The following is a 20,180-nucleotide window of genomic DNA, read 5'->3' on the forward strand; positions in this document are numbered from 1 at the left end:
CTTGGCTGGTGAACTCAGCTCAGCTCAGACATGTTTTGTTGCATCCCAAGATCCCGAGGTCGCGGCCCCCGGAAAGCCCGCAGCAACGGCCTTTGCCAACAGTGCCGACAGTGGGTCGGGTCTCACCCCAGGCGCCTCTGGCCTTTTGGCCAGAGGGACCGAAAGGTAACACAGGGAGGCCCAGGGCAGGCCCGCCCAGGCCGGGCCACCACTCAGACCCCACCCGGGTGGCCCCACAGCCCCTTCCTGACTGGTGGCGGTGGGGCAGTCATGTTGGGGGGGTCCTGCCTCAAGCAAGAGCAGGCTGAGGAAGGGTCAGAGGCCTGGGGGGCCGATCACGTCACCAACCTGGGTCCAAGCGGGCTGGCTGGGATGTGGAGAACCGGGGCAGGGCCCTGCTGCCCGAGGTGGCGCCCATGCCCTAGGGTGTGTCTCTTGCCTCCCGGGTGACTGAGATGACCAAGGTCCCAGTCTGATCAGGCAGCAGACGGTCGAGTGGGGCAGAAGCAGGAGTGGTCCTGGCCAGGCAGGGCTCTGAGACCTGCGGGCCGGGCCGGCTGCCGGTCACTGTCATTGCAGAGCCAGACACCGCAGGATCCGGGGAACCAGGACACTCATGCCAGCTCCCCAAGTGAGGGGCTGGTGTGCCACACTGTGGAAGGCCAGCACAGGCTCCGGAAGAGTCTGGGTATGAAGGGCTCCCCACCACCACAGCCTCCTGCCCAGACATCGCCCAGGTCTCTCCCCAGGATCTTGCCTGCAGCTCCTGAAGAGCCTGCTGCTCCTGCTCATCTAGCCGCTCCTGAAGAGCCTGCCGCTCCTGCTGATCTTGCCGCTCTTGAACAACCTGCAGCTCCTGAAGAGCCTGCCTCTCCTCCTGATCTAGCCGCTCCTGAAGAGCCCGCCGCTCCTGAAGAGCCCACGGCTCCTGAAGAGCCTGCCGCTCCTGAAGAGCCCACCGATCCTGAAGAGCCTGACGCTCCTGCTGATCTAGCTGCTCCTGAAGAGCCCGCCATTCCTGCTGATCTAGCCGCTCCTGAGGAGCCTGCAGCTCCTGAAGAGCCTGCCATTCCTGAAGAGCCCGCCGCTCCTGAAGAGCCCGCCGCTCCTGAAGCGCCTGCCGTTCCTGCTGATCTAGCCGCTCCTGAAGAGCCCGCCATTCCTGCTGATCTAGCCACTCCTGAAGAACCTGCTGTTCCTGCTGATCTAGCCGCTCCTGAAGAGCCTGCAGCTCCTGAAGAGCCTGCCGCTCCTGCTGATCTTGCCACTCCTGAAGAGCCTGCCGCTCCTGAAGAGCCCACCGATCCTGAAGAGCCTGACGCTCCTGCTGATCTAGCTGCTCCTGAAGAGCCCGCCATTCCTGCTGATCTAGCTGCTCCTGAAGAGCCCGCCATTCCTGCTGATCTAGCCGCTCCTGAAGAGCCCGCCATTCCTGCTGATCTAGCCGCTCCTGAGGAGCCTGCAGCTCCTGAAGAGCCTGCCATTCCTGAAGAGCCTGCAGCTCCTGAAGAGCCTGCCATTCCTGCTCATCTAGCCGCTCCTGAAGAGCCTGCAGCTCCTGAAGAGCCTGCCATTCCTGAAGAGCCCGCCGCTCCTGAAGAGCCTGCCGCTCCTGCTGATCTTGCCACTCCTGAAGAGCCTGCCGCTCCTGCTGATCTTGCTGCTCCTGAGAAGCCTGCAGTTCCTGCACCTGCACCTGGGCCGCTGGGCAGTGGAGAACCATTTCAGGCATCATCACCCCCTAGGGCTCTGCCCCCTCTGCACCCTCCTACACCTTCTCCAAAATCCCACCATAAATCCCCTCCCCTACCCGAAGTTGACTTCCCTACCCCTGAATTTGCTTTTGTTTTGTTTTTCTTTAGTTTAGTTTATTTGTTTTACATCATTTATGGCATCCTGTATTTTTCCATTTTCCACTTCCTTTAATAAAATACAGATTTTTTTCCCTTTTAAATTGTGCATTTCAGGAACATTAAGTGCATTCCCATGCTGTCCGACCATCACTACCATGTAGTTTTATGCTCTTTACGCTATTTATGCCCGTGAAGTACATCCCACCACGGCCTCAAACCCCTCATCTGGGCACTCATGGGCATGCACACTCCTGGGCCTACACAATCCTGGATCTGTACACTCCTGGGCCTTCCCTGGCATGGGCCTTCTCTGGCCCTGGCTTGCACACTACTGGGCCTGCACACTCCTGGATTGCACACTCATGGGCCTGCACACTCCAGGACATGCACAATCTTGAGCCTGAACACACCTGGGCCTGTGTACTCCTGATTTTGCACACTCCTGGGCCTGAACACTGCTGGGCCTGCACAGCCCTAGGCCTGTACAATTCTGGGCCTGAACACTCCTGTCTCTGCACACTCCGGAGTCTGCACACGCCTGGGCCTGCACACTCCTGGGCCTGTACACCCCTGGGCCTGCACCCTCCTTGGCCTGCACACTCCTCTGTCTGCACACAGCTGGGCCTGCAAACTTCAGGGCCTGCACTCTACTTGGCCTGCACACTACTGGGCCTGCTCCCTCCTATGCCTGCACACTCCTGGGCATGCACACTCCTGGGCCTGCACACTCCTGGGCCTGCCCTGTCCCTGACACCAGCCTCCTTCACCCCAATGGTGCCACTCACACGGCTGCGGCGTCTAGCCAGGAGCCCCCAACCGAAACCCCTCCCGAGGGACCCCCTTGCCGGCCCCCAGGGAAGCAGCGGGGCTCCTCTTACCTGCGAGGCGGAGACGTAGTCCAGCTGCAGCCTGACGTCCAGCTGCCGGGCGTGCAGGGCCAGCGTGCATGAGGGCAGCAGGATGGCCGTGATCGGCTGGAAGCTGCCCCCCGAGCCTCTACCGCCCCTTGGGGAAGAGGAGGAGGAAAATCCACGTCAGTGCCAAGAACACAGGACCCGTCCACAGAGGGCCCCTCAGGTGTGACAACCCCAGAGGCGCCCGCAGCCGACCTGGACTGAGAGCCACTTTTCTCGCGGAAGCTCAAGGACCTATGCTGAGCCTCCCTCTCCCTCCCTAAAGAGGGAAAACCCAGAGGCTTTCTAACTTTGCACTCACTGTCCATGTATCAGCCATGTCTAGTTTACCTGCACACTCCAGGGCCTGTACGCATCTATCCTTACACACTCCTTGCCTGCAAACTCCTGGGCCTCCTCCCTCCTGTACCTACACACTCCTGGGCCTGCACCACCCAGGGCCTGCCCTCTCCTGGGCCCGCACAATCCCTCGAGTGCACACTCAGGGCCTGCACACTCATGGGCCTTCCCTCTCCTGGGCCTGCCTCCAATTCGCCCGGCCCTCTCATGGACCTCCACACTCCTGGGCCTGCACACTCCAGAGCCTGTGTTCTCCTAGGCCCGCACACTCCTGGGACAGCACACACCTGGGCCTACACACTCCTGGACCTGCGCACACCTCGGCCTGCATGAACCTGGGCTTGTACACTCCTGGGCCTGTTACCACTTATGCCTGTGCACAGCTAGGCTTGTTCCCATCTGTGCCGGCACACTCCTGGGGCTACACACGGATTGAAATACACAGCCCTAGGCCTGTACAATACTGGGCCTGCACTCTCCTGTCTCTGCACACTCCGGTCTGCACACTCCTTGGCCTGCACACTCCTGAGCGTACTCCCTCCTGTGCCGGCACACTCCTAGGCATGTACACGCCTGGGCCTGCCCTCTGCTTGGTGGGTATGGTCATGGGACTCCCCATTCCTGCGCCTGAACACCCTTGGGCCTGCCCTTTCTTGGGCCTGCACACTCTGGGGCCTGACGTCCCCTGGTTCCAGACACTACAGGGACTGAACACTCCTGGGCCTGCACACTGCTGGGTATGCACACTACTGGGGCTGCACACTCCGGTGTCTGCACACTCCTGGGCCTGTACACTCCTGGACCTGCCCTGGACTGGGCTTGCACCCTCCTGGGCCTGCACACTCCAAGGCCTGCACACTCCTGGGTCTGCACACTACTGGGGCTGCTCCCACTTGTGCCTGCACACTCCTGGGCCTGCACACTCCTTGCCCTGCACACTCCTGGGGGTGCACACTGCTTGGTCTGCACACTCCTGGGCCTGCACATTCCAGGGATTGTCCTCTCCAGGGTCTGCACATTCCTTGGCCTGCACCTTCCTTGTCCTGTGCACTCCTCTGTCTGCACACTCCTGGGCCTGCACACTCCTTGGCCTGCAAACTCCAGGGCCTGCACACACATGGGCCTGTACACTCCTGGGCCTGCCCTGGCCTGGGCCTGCGTATTCCTTTTCCTGCACACTCCACTGTCTGCACACTCCTGGGCCTGCCCTCTCCTGGACCTACAAAATGTTGGGCCTGCACACACCTGGGCCTGTATACCCCTGGACCTGCACACACCTGTGACTGATCCCTCCTGTGTCTGCACACTCCAGGTCCTGCACACTCCTGGGACTTCCCTCTCCTGGGCCTGCCCCAAATTCGGCCGGCCCTCTTCTGGACCTGTACATCCTTGGGCCTTCACACTACTGGGCCTGCTCCCACTTGTGCCTGCACACACCTGGGCCTGCACACTCCTCGGCCTGTAGACTCCAGGATATGAACTCCCCTGTCTCTGCACACTCCGGTGTCTGCACACTCCTTGGCTTTCACACTCATTAGCCTACTACCACCTGTGCCTGCACACTACTGGGCCTGCTCCCACCTATGCCGACACACTTCTTCGCCTGTCCCTCCTGTGCCGTCACAATCCTAGGACTGCACACTCCTGTCTCTGCACACTCCAGTGTCTGCACACTCCTGGTCCTGCACACTCCTGGGCCTGTACACTCCTCTGTCTGCTCACTCCTGGGCCTGCCCTCTCCTGGGTCCGCACAAATCCTCGTGTGCACATTCCAGAGCCTGCAAACTCCTGGGCCTTCCCTCTCCTGGGCCTGCCCCCTATTCGGCCGGCCCTCTCCAGGACCTGCACATTCTTGGGCCTTCACACTACTGGGCCTGCTCCCACTTGTGCCTGCACACACCTGGCACTGCACACTCCTCGGCCTGCTCCCTCCTGTGCCTGCACACTCCTGGGCATGCACACTCCTGGGCCTGCACACTCCTGGATCTGTACACTCCTGGGCCTTCCCTGCATGGGCCTTCTCTGGCCTAGGCTTGCACACTGTTGGGCCCGCACACACCTGGATTGCACACTCATAGGCCTGCACACTCCAAGACATGCACAATGTTTAGCCTGAACACACCTGGGCCTGTATAATCCTGATTTTGCACACTCCTGGGCCTGAACACTGCTGGGCTGCACAGCCCAAGGCCTGTACAATCTTGGGCCTGCACAATCCTGTCTCTGCACACTGCGGAGTCTGCACACGCCTTGGCCTGCACACTCCTGGGCCTGTACACTCCAGGACCTACACCCTCCTTGGCCTGCACACACCTTTGTCTGCACACTCCTGGGCCTGCAATCTTCAGGACCTGCACACTCCTGGGACAGCAGACACCTGGGCCTTCATACTCCTGGACCTGCGAACACTCGGGCCTGCATGAACCTGGGCTTGTACACTCCTGGGCCTGCAAACTTCAGGACCTGCACACTCCTGGGACAGCAGACACCTGGGCCTTCACACTCCTGGACCTGCGCACACTTGGACCTGCATAAACCTGGGCTTGTACACTCCTGGGCCTGCTCCCATCTATGCCTGCACACTCCTAGCCCTGTTCCCACCTGTGCCGGCACACTCCTGGGCCTGCACACTCCTGTCTCTGCACACTCCAGTGTCTGCACACTCCTGCTCCTGCACACTCCTGGGCCTTCCCTGGCCTGGGCCTGCACCCTCCTTGGCCTGCACACTCCTCTGTCTGCACACTCCTGGGCCTGCACACTCCTGGACCTGCACAATGTTGGGCCTAAACACACCTGGGCCTGTACACTCCTGGACCTGCACACTCCTGTGACTGATCCCTCCTGTGTCTGCACACTCCTGGGCCTGCACACTGCTGGGCCTGCCCTCTCCTGGGCTCGCACAATCCCTCGTGTGCACACTCAAGGGCCTGCACACTCCAGGGCCTGTACGCATCTATCCTTACACACTCCTTGCCTGCAAACTCCTGGGCCTCCTCCCTCCTGTACCTACACACTCCTGGGCCTGCACAACCCAGGGCCTGCAGACTCCTGGGACTGCACACACCAGGGCATGCACTCTCCTGGACCTGTGCACACCTGGGCCTGCACGAACATTGGCCTGTACACTCCTGGGCTTCCACACTCCTGTACCTGCTCCCTCCTGTGACTACATACTCCTCGGCCTACAAACTCCTGGTCCTGAACACTCCTGGGCCTGAACACTATTGGCACTGCACACTCTTGGGACAGCACACTTCTGGCCCTGCACACTCCTGCGCCTTCCAATTCCTGGGCCTGCCCCCAATTCGGCCGGCCCTATCCTGCACCTGCACACTCTGGGCCTGCACACTACTGGGACTGCTCCCACTTGTGCCTGCACACACCTGGGTCTGCACACTCCTCGGTCTGCTGCCTCCTGTGCCTGCACACTCCTGGGCATGCACACGCCTGGGCCTGCCCTCTGCTTGGTGGGCACGGTCCTGGGACTCCCCATTCCTGCGCCTGAACACCCTTGGACCTGCCCTTTCTTGGGCCTGCACACTCTGGGGCCTGACGTCCCCTGGTTCTGCACAGTACAGGGACTGCACACTCCTGGGCCTGCACACTGCTGGGTCTGCACAGCCCTGGGCCTGCACACTCCTGTCTCTGCACACTCCGGCGTCTGCACACTCCTGGGCCTGAACACTCCTGGACCTGCCCTGGACTGGGCCTGCACCCTCCTTTGCCTGCACACTCCACGGCCTGCACACTCCTGGGTCTGCACACTACTGGGGCTGCTCCCACATGTGCCTGCACACTCCTGGCCCTGCACACTCCTGGGGGTGCACACTGCTTGGTCTGCACAGTCCTGGGCCTGCACGTTCCAGGGATTGTCCTCTCCAGGGCCTGCACACTCCTGGGCCTGCACCCTCCTTGTCCTGCGCACTCCTCTGTCTGCACACTCCTACCCCTGCACACTCTTGGGCCTGCACACTACTGGGCCTGCTCCTACGTGTGCCTGCACACACCTGGGCCTGCACACCAGCCCTCTGTGGGGCCCTTCCTTTGCTGAGTCTGTGCATGAGCTCCCTGTGATGCCAGCCCACAGAGGTGACAGGTGCAGTAGGTGTTTGTGGTTCTAGAGACATGATGGCTCTCCTAGGAAGCCGGGTCCAGATGATCCCCACTGCGCCGATGGGGGATTGGGGAGACCCTGAGAAGCAGGTGGCTTGTCCAGGGTGACAGCACTGCTGGCGGGGGAGCCGGGTCTGAAGCCAGCTGTGTCATCAGAGCTGTGACCCTGGCTGCATCCAGGCCTCCCCAGGGCTATAGGAGGGGCCGAGTTGGTGTCACTGGGTGGACATGGCATGGGGTGGGAAGTGAGCCATCAACAGCCCAAAAAGGCCCTTGGGGAGCTTTGTGTAAGGAGGAAGCTTGGGGAAGGGGACCCCAGGAAGTGACCTCACTTCCCTGGCAACAGAGCCCAACAGAACTTGGGACCCAGGTCACCAGGCACCCGCTGTGTAGAGAAGGACACTTCTCAACTGACTTGGCTGGTGAACTCAGCTCAGCTCAGACATGTTTTGTTGCATCCCAAGATCCCGAGGTCGCGGCCCGCGGAAAGCCCGCAGCAACGGCCTTTGCCAACAGTGCCGACAGTGGGTCGGGTCTCACCCCAGGCGCCTCTGGCCTTTTGGCCAGAGGGACCGAAAGGTAACACAGGGAGGCCCAGGGCAGGCCCGCCCAGGCCGGGCCACCACTCAGACCCCACCCGGGTGGCCCCACAGCCCCTTCCTGACTGGTGGCGGTGGGGCAGTCATGTTGGGGGGGTCCTGCCTCAAGCAAGAGCAGGCTGAGGAAGGGTCAGAGGCCTGGGGGGCCGATCACGTCACCAACCTGGGTCCAAGCGGGCTGGCTGGGATGTGGAGAACCGGGGCAGGGCCCTGCTGCCCGAGGTGGCGCCCATGCCCTAGGGTGTGTCTCTTGCCTCCCGGGTGACTGAGATGACCAAGGTCCCAGTCTGATCAGGCAGCAGACGGTCGAGTGGGGCAGAAGCAGGAGTGGTCCTGGCCAGGCAGGGCTCTGAGACCTGCGGGCCGGGCCGGCTGCCGGTCACTGTCATTGCAGAGCCAGACACCGCAGGATCCGGGGAACCAGGACACTCATGCCAGCTCCCCAAGTGAGGGGCTGGTGTGCCACACTGTGGAAGGCCAGCACAGGCTCCGGAAGAGTCTGGGTATGAAGGGCTCCCCACCACCACAGCCTCCTGCCCAGACATCGCCCAGGTCTCTCCCCAGGATCTTGCCTGCAGCTCCTGAAGAGCCTGCTGCTCCTGCTCATCTAGCCGCTCCTGAAGAGCCTGCCGCTCCTGCTGATCTTGCCGCTCTTGAACAACCTGCAGCTCCTGAAGAGCCTGCCTCTCCTCCTGATCTAGCCGCTCCTGAAGAGCCCGCCGCTCCTGAAGAGCCCACGGCTCCTGAAGAGCCTGCCGCTCCTGAAGAGCCCACCGATCCTGAAGAGCCTGACGCTCCTGCTGATCTAGCTGCTCCTGAAGAGCCCGCCATTCCTGCTGATCTAGCCGCTCCTGAGGAGCCTGCAGCTCCTGAAGAGCCTGCCATTCCTGAAGAGCCCGCCGCTCCTGAAGAGCCCGCCGCTCCTGAAGCGCCTGCCGTTCCTGCTGATCTAGCCGCTCCTGAAGAGCCCGCCATTCCTGCTGATCTAGCCACTCCTGAAGAACCTGCTGTTCCTGCTGATCTAGCCGCTCCTGAAGAGCCTGCAGCTCCTGAAGAGCCTGCCGCTCCTGCTGATCTTGCCACTCCTGAAGAGCCTGCCGCTCCTGAAGAGCCCACCGATCCTGAAGAGCCTGACGCTCCTGCTGATCTAGCTGCTCCTGAAGAGCCCGCCATTCCTGCTGATCTAGCTGCTCCTGAAGAGCCCGCCATTCCTGCTGATCTAGCCGCTCCTGAAGAGCCCGCCATTCCTGCTGATCTAGCCGCTCCTGAGGAGCCTGCAGCTCCTGAAGAGCCTGCCATTCCTGAAGAGCCTGCAGCTCCTGAAGAGCCTGCCATTCCTGCTCATCTAGCCGCTCCTGAAGAGCCTGCAGCTCCTGAAGAGCCTGCCATTCCTGAAGAGCCCGCCGCTCCTGAAGAGCCTGCCGCTCCTGCTGATCTTGCCACTCCTGAAGAGCCTGCCGCTCCTGCTGATCTTGCTGCTCCTGAGAAGCCTGCAGTTCCTGCACCTGCACCTGGGCCGCTGGGCAGTGGAGAACCATTTCAGGCATCATCACCCCCTAGGGCTCTGCCCCCTCTGCACCCTCCTACACCTTCTCCAAAATCCCACCATAAATCCCCTCCCCTACCCGAAGTTGACTTCCCTACCCCTGAATTTGCTTTTGTTTTGTTTTTCTTTAGTTTAGTTTATTTGTTTTACATCATTTATGGCATCCTGTATTTTTCCATTTTCCACTTCCTTTAATAAAATACAGATTTTTTTCCCTTTTAAATTGTGCATTTCAGGAACATTAAGTGCATTCCCATGCTGTCCGACCATCACTACCATGTAGTTTTATGCTCTTTACGCTATTTATGCCCGTGAAGTACATCCCACCACGGCCTCAAACCCCTCATCTGGGCACTCCTGGGCATGCACACTCCTGGGCCTACACAATCCTGGATCTGTACACTCCTGGGCCTTCCCTGGCATGGGCCTTCTCTGGCCCTGGCTTGCACACTACTGGGCCTGCACACTCCTGGATTGCACACTCATGGGCCTGCACACTCCAGGACATGCACAATCTTGAGCCTGAACACACCTGGGCCTGTGTACTCCTGATTTTGCACACTCCTGGGCCTGAACACTGCTGGGCCTGCACAGCCCTAGGCCTGTACAATTCTGGGCCTGAACACTCCTGTCTCTGCACACTCCGGAGTCTGCACACGCCTGGGCCTGCACACTCCTGGGCCTGTACACCCCTGGGCCTGCACCCTCCTTGGCCTGCACACTCCTCTGTCTGCACACAGCTGGGCCTGCAAACTTCAGGGCCTGCACTCTACTTGGCCTGCACACTCCTGGGCCTGCTCCCTCCTATGCCTGCACACTCCTGGGCATGCACACTCCTGGGCCTGCACACTCCTGGGCCTGCCCTGTCCCTGGCACCAGCCTCCTTCACCCCAACGGTGCCACTCACACGGCTGCGGCGTCTAGCCAGGAGCCCCCAACCGAAACCCCTCCCGAGGGACCCCCTTGCCGGCCCCCAGGGAAGCAGCGGGGCTCCTCTTACCTGCGAGGCGGAGACGTAGTCCAGCTGCAGCCTGACGTCCAGCTGCCGGGCGTGCAGGGCCAGCGTGCATGAGGGCAGCAGGATGGCCGTGATCGGCTGGAAGCTGCCCCCCGAGCCTCTACCGCCCCTTGGGGAAGAGGAGGAGGAAAATCCACGTCAGTGCCAAGAACACAGGACCCGTCCACAGAGGGCCCCTCAGGTGTGACAACCCCAGAGGCGCCCGCAGCCGACCTGGACTGAGAGCCACTTTTCTCGCGGAAGCTCAAGGACCTATGCTGAGCCTCCCTCTCCCTCCCTAAAGAGGGAAAACCCAGAGGCTTTCTAACTTTGCACTCACTGTCCATGTATCAGCCATGTCTAGTTTACCTGCACACTCCAGGGCCTGTACGCATCTATCCTTACACACTCCTTGCCTGCAAACTCCTGGGCCTCCTCCCTCCTGTACCTACACACTCCTGGGCCTGCACCACCCAGGGCCTGCCCTCTCCTGGGCCCGCACAATCCCTCGAGTGCACACTCAGGGCCTGCACACTCATGGGCCTTCCCTCTCCTGGGCCTGCCTCCAATTCGCCCGGCCCTCTCATGGACCTCCACACTCCTGGGCCTGCACACTCCAGAGCCTGTGTTCTCCTAGGCCCGCACACTCCTGGGACAGCACACACCTGGGCCTACACACTCCTGGACCTGCGCACACCTCGGCCTGCATGAACCTGGGCTTGTACACTCCTGGGCCTGTTACCACTTATGCCTGTGCACAGCTAGGCTTGTTCCCATCTGTGCCGGCACACTCCTGGGGCTACACACGGATTGAAATACACAGCCCTAGGCCTGTACAATACTGGGCCTGCACTCTCCTGTCTCTGCACACTCCGGTCTGCACACTCCTTGGCCTGCACACTCCTGAGCGTACTCCCTCCTGTGCCGGCACACTCCTAGGCATGTACACGCCTGGGCCTGCCCTCTGCTTGGTGGGTATGGTCATGGGACTCCCCATTCCTGCGCCTGAACACCCTTGGGCCTGCCCTTTCTTGGGCCTGCACACTCTGGGGCCTGACGTCCCCTGGTTCCAGACACTACAGGGACTGAACACTCCTGGGCCTGCACACTGCTGGGTATGCACAGCCGTGGGCCGCACACTCCTGTCTCTGCACACTCCGGTGTCTGCACACTCCTGGGCCTGTACACTCCTGGACCTGCCCTGGACTGGGCTTGCACCCTCCTGGGCCTGCACACTCCAAGGCCTGCACACTCCTGGGTCTGCACACTACTGGGGCTGCTCCCACTTGTGCCTGCACACTCCTGGGCCTGCACACTCCTTGCCCTGCACACTCCTGGGGGTGCACACTGCTTGGTCTGCACACTCCTGGGCCTGCACATTCCAGGGATTGTCCTCTCCAGGGTCTGCACATTCCTTGGCCTGCACCTTCCTTGTCCTGTGCACTCCTCTGTCTGCACACTCCTGGGCCTGCACACTCCTTGGCCTGCAAACTCCAGGGCCTGCACACACATGGGCCTGTACACTCCTGGGCCTGCCCTGGCCTGGGCCTGCGTATTCCTTTTCCTGCACACTCCACTGTCTGCACACTCCTGGGCCTGCCCTCTCCTGGACCTACAAAATGTTGGGCCTGCACACACCTGGGCCTGTATACCCCTGGACCTGCACACACCTGTGACTGATCCCTCCTGTGTCTGCACACTCCAGGTCCTGCACACTCCTGGGACTTCCCTCTCCTGGGCCTGCCCCAAATTCGGCCGGCCCTCTTCTGGACCTGTACATCCTTGGGCCTTCACACTACTGGGCCTGCTCCCACTTGTGCCTGCACACACCTGGGCCTGCACACTCCTCGGCCTGTAGACTCCAGGATATGAACTCCCCTGTCTCTGCACACTCCGGTGTCTGCACACTCCTTGGCTTTCACACTCATTAGCCTACTACCACCTGTGCCTGCACACTACTGGGCCTGCTCCCACCTATGCCGACACACTTCTTCGCCTGTCCCTCCTGTGCCGTCACAATCCTAGGACTGCACACTCCTGTCTCTGCACACTCCAGTGTCTGCACACTCCTGGTCCTGCACACTCCTGGGCCTGTACACTCCTCTGTCTGCTCACTCCTGGGCCTGCCCTCTCCTGGGTCCGCACAAATCCTCGTGTGCACATTCCAGAGCCTGCAAACTCCTGGGCCTTCCCTCTCCTGGGCCTGCCCCCTATTCGGCCGGCCCTCTCCAGGACCTGCACATTCTTGGGCCTTCACACTACTGGGCCTGCTCCCACTTGTGCCTGCACACACCTGGCACTGCACACTCCTCGGCCTGCTCCCTCCTGTGCCTGCACACTCCTGGGCATGCACACTCCTGGGCCTGCACACTCCTGGATCTGTACACTCCTGGGCCTTCCCTGCATGGGCCTTCTCTGGCCTAGGCTTGCACACTGTTGGGCCCGCACACACCTGGATTGCACACTCATAGGCCTGCACACTCCAAGACATGCACAATGTTTAGCCTGAACACACCTGGGCCTGTATAATCCTGATTTTGCACACTCCTGGGCCTGAACACTGCTGGGCTGCACAGCCCAAGGCCTGTACAATCTTGGGCCTGCACAATCCTGTCTCTGCACACTGCGGAGTCTGCACACGCCTTGGCCTGCACACTCCTGGGCCTGTACACTCCAGGACCTACACCCTCCTTGGCCTGCACACACCTTTGTCTGCACACTCCTGGGCCTGCAATCTTCAGGACCTGCACACTCCTGGGACAGCAGACACCTGGGCCTTCATACTCCTGGACCTGCGAACACTCGGGCCTGCATGAACCTGGGCTTGTACACTCCTGGGCCTGCAAACTTCAGGACCTGCACACTCCTGGGACAGCAGACACCTGGGCCTTCACACTCCTGGACCTGCGCACACTTGGACCTGCATAAACCTGGGCTTGTACACTCCTGGGCCTGCTCCCATCTATGCCTGCACACTCCTAGCCCTGTTCCCACCTGTGCCGGCACACTCCTGGGCCTGCACACTCCTGTCTCTGCACACTCCAGTGTCTGCACACTCCTGCTCCTGCACACTCCTGGACCTGTACACTCCTGGGCCTTCCCTGGCCTGGGCCTGCACCCTCCTTGGCCTGCACACTCCTCTGTCTGCACACTCCTGGGCCTGCACACTCCTGGACCTGCACAATGTTGGGCCTAAACACACCTGGGCCTGTACACTCCTGGACCTGCACACTCCTGTGACTGATCCCTCCTGTGTCTGCACACTCCTGGGCCTGCACACTGCTGGGCCTGCCCTCTCCTGGGCTCGCACAATCCCTCGTGTGCACACTCAAGGGCCTGCACACTCCAGGGCCTGTACGCATCTATCCTTACACACTCCTTGCCTGCAAACTCCTGGGCCTCCTCCCTCCTGTACCTACACACTCCTGGGCCTGCACAACCCAGGGCCTGCAGACTCCTGGGACTGCACACACCAGGGCATGCACTCTCCTGGACCTGTGCACACCTGGGCCTGCACGAACATTGGCCTGTACACTCCTGGGCTTCCACACTCCTGTACCTGCTCCCTCCTGTGACTACATACTCCTCGGCCTACAAACTCCTGGTCCTGAACACTCCTGGGCCTGAACACTATTGGCACTGCACACTCTTGGGACAGCACACTTCTGGCCCTGCACACTCCTGCGCCTTCCAATTCCTGGGCCTGCCCCCAATTCGGCCGGCCCTATCCGGCACCTGCACACTCTGGGCCTGCACACTACTGGGACTGCTCCCACTTGTGCCTGCACACACCTGGGTCTGCACACTCCTCGGTCTGCTGCCTCCTGTGCCTGCACACTCCTGGGCATGCACACGCCTGGGCCTGCCCTCTGCTTGGTGGGCACGGTCCTGGGACTCCCCATTCCTGCGCCTGAACACCCTTGGACCTGCCCTTTCTTGGGCCTGCACACTCTGGGGCCTGACGTCCCCTGGTTCTGCACAGTACAGGGACTGCACACTCCTGGGCCTGCACACTGCTGGGTCTGCACAGCCCTGGGCCTGCACACTCCTGTCTCTGCACACTCCGGTGTCTGCACACTCCTGGGCCTGAACACTCCTGGACCTGCCCTGGACTGGGCCTGCACCCTCCTTTGCCTGCACACTCCACGGCCTGCACACTCCTGTGTCTGCACACTACTGGGGCTGCTCCCACATGTGCCTGCACACTCCTGGCCCTGCACACTCCTGGGGGTGCACACTGCTTGGTCTGCACAGTCCTGGGCCTGCACGTTCCAGGGATTGTCCTCTCCAGGGCCTGCACACTCCTGGGCCTGCACCCTCCTTGTCCTGCGCACTCCTCTGTCTGCACACTCCTACCCCTGCACACTCTTGGGCCTGCACACTACTGGGCCTGCTCCTACGTGTGCCTGCACACACCTGGGCCTGCACACCAGCCCTCTGTGGGGCCCTTCCTTTGCTGAGTCTGTGCATGAGCTCCCTGTGATGCCAGCCCACAGAGGTGACAGGTGCAGTAGGTGTTTGTGGTTCTAGAGACATGATGGCTCTCCTAGGAAGCCGGGTCCAGATGATCCCCACTGCGCCGATGGGGGATTGGGGAGACCCTGAGAAGCAGGTGGCTTGTCCAGGGTGACAGCACTGCTGGCGGGGGAGCCGGGTCTGAAGCCAGCTGTGTCATCAGAGCTGTGACCCTGGCTGCATCCAGGCCTCCCCAGGGCTATAGGAGGGGCCGAGTTGGTGTCACTGGGTGGACATGGCATGGGGTGGGAAGTGAGCCATCAACAGCCCAAAAAGGCCCTTGGGGAGCTTTGTGTAAGGAGGAAGCTTGGGGAAGGGGACCCCAGGAAGTGACCTCACTTCCCTGGCAACAGAGCCCAACAGAACTTGGGACCCAGGTCACCAGGCACCCGCTGTGTAGAGAAGGACACTTCTCAACTGACTTGGCTGGTGAACTCAGCTCAGCTCAGACATGTTTTGTTGCATCCCAAGATCCCGAGGTCGCGGCCCCCGGAAAGCCCGCAGCAACGGCCTTTGCCAACAGTGCCGACAGTGGGTCGGGTCTCACCCCAGGCGCCTCTGGCCTTTTGGCCAGAGGGACCGAAAGGTAACACAGGGAGGCCCAGGGCAGGCCCGCCCAGGCCGGGCCACCACTCAGACCCCACCCGGGTGGCCCCACAGCCCCTTCCTGACTGGTGGCGGTGGGGCAGTCATGTTGGGGGGGTCCTGCCTCAAGCAAGAGCAGGCTGAGGAAGGGTCAGAGGCCTGGGGGGCCGATCACGTCACCAACCTGGGTCCAAGCGGGCTGGCTGGGATGTGGAGAACCGGGGCAGGGCCCTGCTGCCCGAGGTGGCGCCCATGCCCTAGGGTGTGTCTCTTGCCTCCCGGGTGACTGAGATGACCAAGGTCCCAGTCTGATCAGGCAGCAGACGGTCGAGTGGGGCAGAAGCAGGAGTGGTCCTGGCCAGGCAGGGCTCTGAGACCTGCGGGCCGGGCCGGCTGCCGGTCACTGTCATTGCAGAGCCAGACACCGCAGGATCCGGGGAACCAGGACACTCATGCCAGCTCCCCAAGTGAGGGGCTGGTGTGCCACACTGTGGAAGGCCAGCACAGGCTCCGGAAGAGTCTGGGTATGAAGGGCTCCCCACCACCACAGCCTCCTGCCCAGACATCGCCCAGGTCTCTCCCCAGGATCTTGCCTGCAGCTCCTGAAGAGCCTGCTGCTCCTGCTCATCTAGCCGCTCCTGAAGAGCCTGCCGCTCCTGCTGATCTTGCCGCTCTTGAACAACCTGCAGCTCCTGAAGAGCCTGCCTCTCCTCCTGATCTAGCCGCTCCTGAAGAGCCCGCCGCTCCTGAAGAGCCCACGGCTCCTGAAGAGCCTGCCGCTCCTGAAGAGCCCACCGATCCTGAAGAGCCTGACGCTCCTGCTGATCTAGCTGCTCCTGAAGAGCCCGCCATTCCTGCTGATCTAGCCGCTCCTGAGGAGCCTGCAGCTCCTGAAGAGCCTGCCATTCCTGAAGAGCCCGCCGCTCCTGAAGAGCCCGCCGCTCCTGAAGCGCCTGCCGTTCCTGCTGATCTAGCCGCTCCTGAAGAGCCCGCCATTCCTGCTGATCTAGCCACTCCTGAAGAACCTGCTGTTCCTGCTGATCTAGCCGCTCCTGAAGAGCCTGCAGCTCCTGAAGAGCCTGCCGCTCCTGCTGATCTTGCCACTCCTGAAGAGCCTGCCGCTCCTGAAGAGCCCACCGATCCTGAAGAGCCTGACGCTCCTGCTGATCTAGCTGCTCCTGAAGAGCCCGCCATTCCTGCTGATCTAGCTGCTCCTGAAGAGCCCGCCATTCCTGCTGATCTAGCCGCTCCTGAAGAGCCCGCCATTCCTGCTGATCTAGCCGCTCCTGAGGAGCCTGCAGCTCCTGAAGAGCCTGCCATTCCTGAAGAGCCTGCAGCTCCTGAAGAGCCTGCCATTCCTGCTCATCTAGCCGCTCCTGAAGAGCCTGCAGCTCCTGAAGAGCCTGCCATTCCTGAAGAGCCCGCCGCTCCTGAAGAGCCTGCCGCTCCTGCTGATCTTGCCACTCCTGAAGAGCCTGCCGCTCCTGCTGATCTTGCTGCTCCTGAGAAGCCTGCAGTTCCTGCACCTGCACCTGGGCCGCTGGGCAGTGGAGAACCATTTCAGGCATCATCACCCCCTAGGGCTCTGCCCCCTCTGCACCCTCCTACACCTTCTCCAAAATCCCACCATAAATCCCCTCCCCTACCCGAAGTTGACTTCCCTACCCCTGAATTTGCTTTTGTTTTGTTTTTCTTTAGTTTAGTTTATTTGTTTTACATCATTTATGGCATCCTGTATTTTTCCATTTTCCACTTCCTTTAATAAAATACAGATTTTTTTCCCTTTTAAATTGTGCATTTCAGGAACATTAAGTGCATTCCCATGCTGTCCGACCATCACTACCATGTAGTTTTATGCTCTTTACGCTATTTATGCCCGTGAAGTACATCCCACCACGGCCTCAAACCCCTCATCTGGGCACTCCTGGGCATGCACACTCCTGGGCCTACACAATCCTGGATCTGTACACTCCTGGGCCTTCCCTGGCATGGGCCTTCTCTGGCCCTGGCTTGCACACTACTGGGCCTGCACACTCCTGGATTGCACACTCATGGGCCTGCACACTCCAGGACATGCACAATCTTGAGCCTGAACACACCTGGGCCTGTGTACTCCTGATTTTGCACACTCCTGGGCCTGAACACTGCTGGGCCTGCACAGCCCTAGGCCTGTACAATTCTGGGCCTGAACACTCCTGTCTCTGCACACTCCGGAGTCTGCACACGCCTGGGCCTGCACACTCCTGGGCCTGTACACCCCTGGGCCTGCACCCTCCTTGGCCTGCACACTCCTCTGTCTGCACACAGCTGGGCCTGCAAACTTCAGGGCCTGCACTCTACTTGGCCTGCACACTACTGGGCCTGCTCCCTCCTATGCCTGCACACTCCTGGGCATGCACACTCCTGGGCCTGCACACTCCTGGGCCTGCCCTGTCCCTGACACCAGCCTCCTTCACCCCAACGGTGCCACTCACACGGCTGTGGCGTCTAGCCAGGAGCCCCCAACCGAAACCCCTCCCGAGGGACCCCCTTGCCGGCCCCCAGGGAAGCAGCGGGGCTCCTCTTACCTGCGAGGCGGAGACGTAGTCCAGCTGCAGCCTGACGTCCAGCTGCCGGGCGTGCAGGGCCAGCGTGCATGAGGGCAGCAGGATGGCCGTGATCGGCTGGAAGCTGCCCCCCGAGCCTCTACCGCCCCTTGGGGAAGAGGAGGAGGAAAATCCACGTCAGTGCCAAGAACACAGGACCCGTCCACAGAGGGCCCCTCAGGTGTGACAACCCCAGAGGCGCCCGCAGCCGACCTGGACTGAGAGCCACTTTTCTCGCGGAAGCTCAAGGACCTATGCTGAGCCTCCCTCTCCCTCCCTAAAGAGGGAAAACCCAGAGGCTTTCTAACTTTGCACTCACTGTCCATGTATCAGCCATGTCTAGTTTACCTGCACACTCCAGGGCCTGTACGCATCTATCCTTACACACTCCTTGCCTGCAAACTCCTGGGCCTCCTCCCTCCTGTACCTACACACTCCTGGGCCTGCACCACCCAGGGCCTGCCCTCTCCTGGGCCCGCACAATCCCTCGAGTGCACACTCAGGGCCTGCACACTCATGGGCCTTCCCTCTCCTGGGCCTGCCTCCAATTCGCCCGGCCCTCTCATGGACCTCCACACTCCTGGGCCTGCACACTCCAGAGCCTGTGTTCTCCTAGGCCCGCACACTCCTGGGACAGCACACACCTGGGCCTACACACTCCTGGACCTGCGCACACCTCGGCCTGCATGAACCTGGGCTTGTACACTCCTGGGCCTGTTACCACTTATGCCTGTGCACAGCTAGGCTTGTTCCCATCTGTGCCGGCACACTCCTGGGGCTACACACGGATTGAAATACACAGCCCTAGGCCTGTACAATACTGGGCCTGCACTCTCCTGTCTCTGCACACTCCGGTCTGCACACTCCTTGGCCTGCACACTCCTGAGCGTACTCCCTCCTGTGCCGGCACACTCCTAGGCATGTACACGCCTGGGCCTGCCCTCTGCTTGGTGGGTATGGTCATGGGACTCCCCATTCCTGCGCCTGAACACCCTTGGGCCTGCCCTTTCTTGGGCCTGCACACTCTGGGGCCTGACGTCCCCTGGTTCCAGACACTACAGGGACTGAACACTCCTGGGCCTGCACACTGCTGGGTATGCACAGCCGTGGGCCGCACACTCCTGTCTCTGCACACTCCGGTGTCTGCACACTCCTGGGCCTGTACACTCCTGGACCTGCCCTGGACTGGGCTTGCACCCTCCTGGGCCTGCACACTCCAAGGCCTGCACACTCCTGGGTCTGCACACTACTGGGGCTGCTCCCACTTGTGCCTGCACACTCCTGGGCCTGCACACTCCTTGCCCTGCACACTCCTGGGGGTGCACACTGCTTGGTCTGCACACTCCTGGGCCTGCACATTCCAGGGATTGTCCTCTCCAGGGTCTGCACATTCCTTGGCCTGCACCTTCCTTGTCCTGTGCACTCCTCTGTCTGCACACTCCTGGGCCTGCACACTCCTTGGCCTGCAAACTCCAGGGCCTGCACACACATGGGCCTGTACACTCCTGGGCCTGCCCTGGCCTGGGCCTGCGTATTCCTTTTCCTGCACACTCCACTGTCTGCACACTCCTGGGCCTGCCCTCTCCTGGACCTACAAAATGTTGGGCCTGCACACACCTGGGCCTGTATACCCCTGGACCTGCACACACCTGTGACTGATCCCTCCTGTGTCTGCACACTCCAGGTCCTGCACACTCCTGGGACTTCCCTCTCCTGGGCCTGCCCCAAATTCGGCCGGCCCTCTTCTGGACCTGTACATCCTTGGGCCTTCACACTACTGGGCCTGCTCCCACTTGTGCCTGCACACACCTGGGCCTGCACACTCCTCGGCCTGTAGACTCCAGGATATGAACTCCCCTGTCTCTGCACACTCCGGTGTCTGCACACTCCTTGGCTTTCACACTCATTAGCCTACTACCACCTGTGCCTGCACACTACTGGGCCTGCTCCCACCTATGCCGACACACTTCTTCGCCTGTCCCTCCTGTGCCGTCACAATCCTAGGACTGCACACTCCTGTCTCTGCACACTCCAGTGTCTGCACACTCCTGGTCCTGCACACTCCTGGGCCTGTACACTCCTCTGTCTGCTCACTCCTGGGCCTGCCCTCTCCTGGGTCCGCACAAATCCTCGT

General features: G+C 61.2%; 3 protein-coding genes across 4 annotated transcripts in view; all 3 read right to left on the reverse strand.

Annotated features, from left to right (window-relative positions):
- Positions 1 to 145: 145 nt before the first annotated feature.
- LOC140690639 (uncharacterized) lies at positions 146 to 8,174 on the reverse strand. The gene is made up of 3 exons (XM_072952524.1): positions 7,982 to 8,174; positions 758 to 1,704; positions 146 to 541 (listed from the first exon to the last, which is right to left on the reverse strand). The coding sequence occupies exons 1-3, from the start codon at positions 8,049 to 8,051 to the stop codon at positions 422 to 424; spliced, it is 1,137 nt and encodes a 378-aa protein (XP_072808625.1). The 5' UTR covers positions 8,052 to 8,174; the 3' UTR covers positions 146 to 421.
- Positions 7,787 to 15,980, reverse strand: LOC140690629 (uncharacterized). Of its 2 annotated transcripts, XM_072952511.1 has the most exons (3): positions 15,646 to 15,980; positions 8,391 to 9,337; positions 7,787 to 8,174 (listed from the first exon to the last, which is right to left on the reverse strand). In XM_072952511.1, the coding sequence occupies exons 1-3, from the start codon at positions 15,713 to 15,715 to the stop codon at positions 8,055 to 8,057; spliced, it is 1,137 nt and encodes a 378-aa protein (XP_072808612.1). In that variant the 5' UTR covers positions 15,716 to 15,980; the 3' UTR covers positions 7,787 to 8,054. The 2 variants fall into 2 exon arrangements, with proteins under 2 accessions (XP_072808612.1, XP_072808611.1); XM_072952510.1 differs by having other exon boundaries at positions 8,055 to 9,337.
- Positions 15,448 to 20,180, reverse strand: part of LOC140690641 (uncharacterized) — a 7,933-nt gene continuing 3,200 nt past the window's right edge. The window contains exons 2-3 of the mRNA XM_072952526.1: positions 16,055 to 17,001; positions 15,448 to 15,838 (exon numbers count right to left, since the gene is read on the reverse strand). Of these exons, the coding sequence (XP_072808627.1) occupies positions 15,719 to 15,838; positions 16,055 to 17,001 (1,067 nt within the window). The 3' untranslated portion in view covers positions 15,448 to 15,718. The remainder of the gene's footprint in view (positions 15,839 to 16,054; positions 17,002 to 20,180) is intronic.

This window comes from Vicugna pacos, chromosome 31 (assembly GCF_048564905.1).
Source record: "Vicugna pacos chromosome 31, VicPac4, whole genome shotgun sequence".
In the NCBI taxonomy this organism is placed as follows: domain Eukaryota; kingdom Metazoa; phylum Chordata; class Mammalia; order Artiodactyla; family Camelidae; genus Vicugna; species Vicugna pacos.

Excerpts from the sequence above, each read along its gene's own strand:
- LOC140690639 (XM_072952524.1), bottom strand. The coding sequence starts at position 8,051 with ATGGGCGCCACCTCGGGCAGCAGGGCCCTGCCCCGGTTCTCCACATCC. Across the intron at positions 1,705-7,981 it reads GCCAGCCCGCTTGGACCCAG|CGGCCCAGGTGCAGGTGCAG; the intron begins GTTGGTGACGTG and ends TCCACTGCCCAG. Across the intron at positions 542-757 it reads AGGCTCTTCAGGAGCTGCAG|GTCTCAGAGCCCTGCCTGGC; the intron begins GCAAGATCCTGG and ends CCCGGCCCGCAG.
- LOC140690629 (XM_072952510.1), bottom strand. The coding sequence starts at position 15,715 with ATGGGCGCCACCTCGGGCAGCAGGGCCCTGCCCCGGTTCTCCACATCC. Across the intron at positions 9,338-15,645 it reads GCCAGCCCGCTTGGACCCAG|CGGCCCAGGTGCAGGTGCAG; the intron begins GTTGGTGACGTG and ends TCCACTGCCCAG.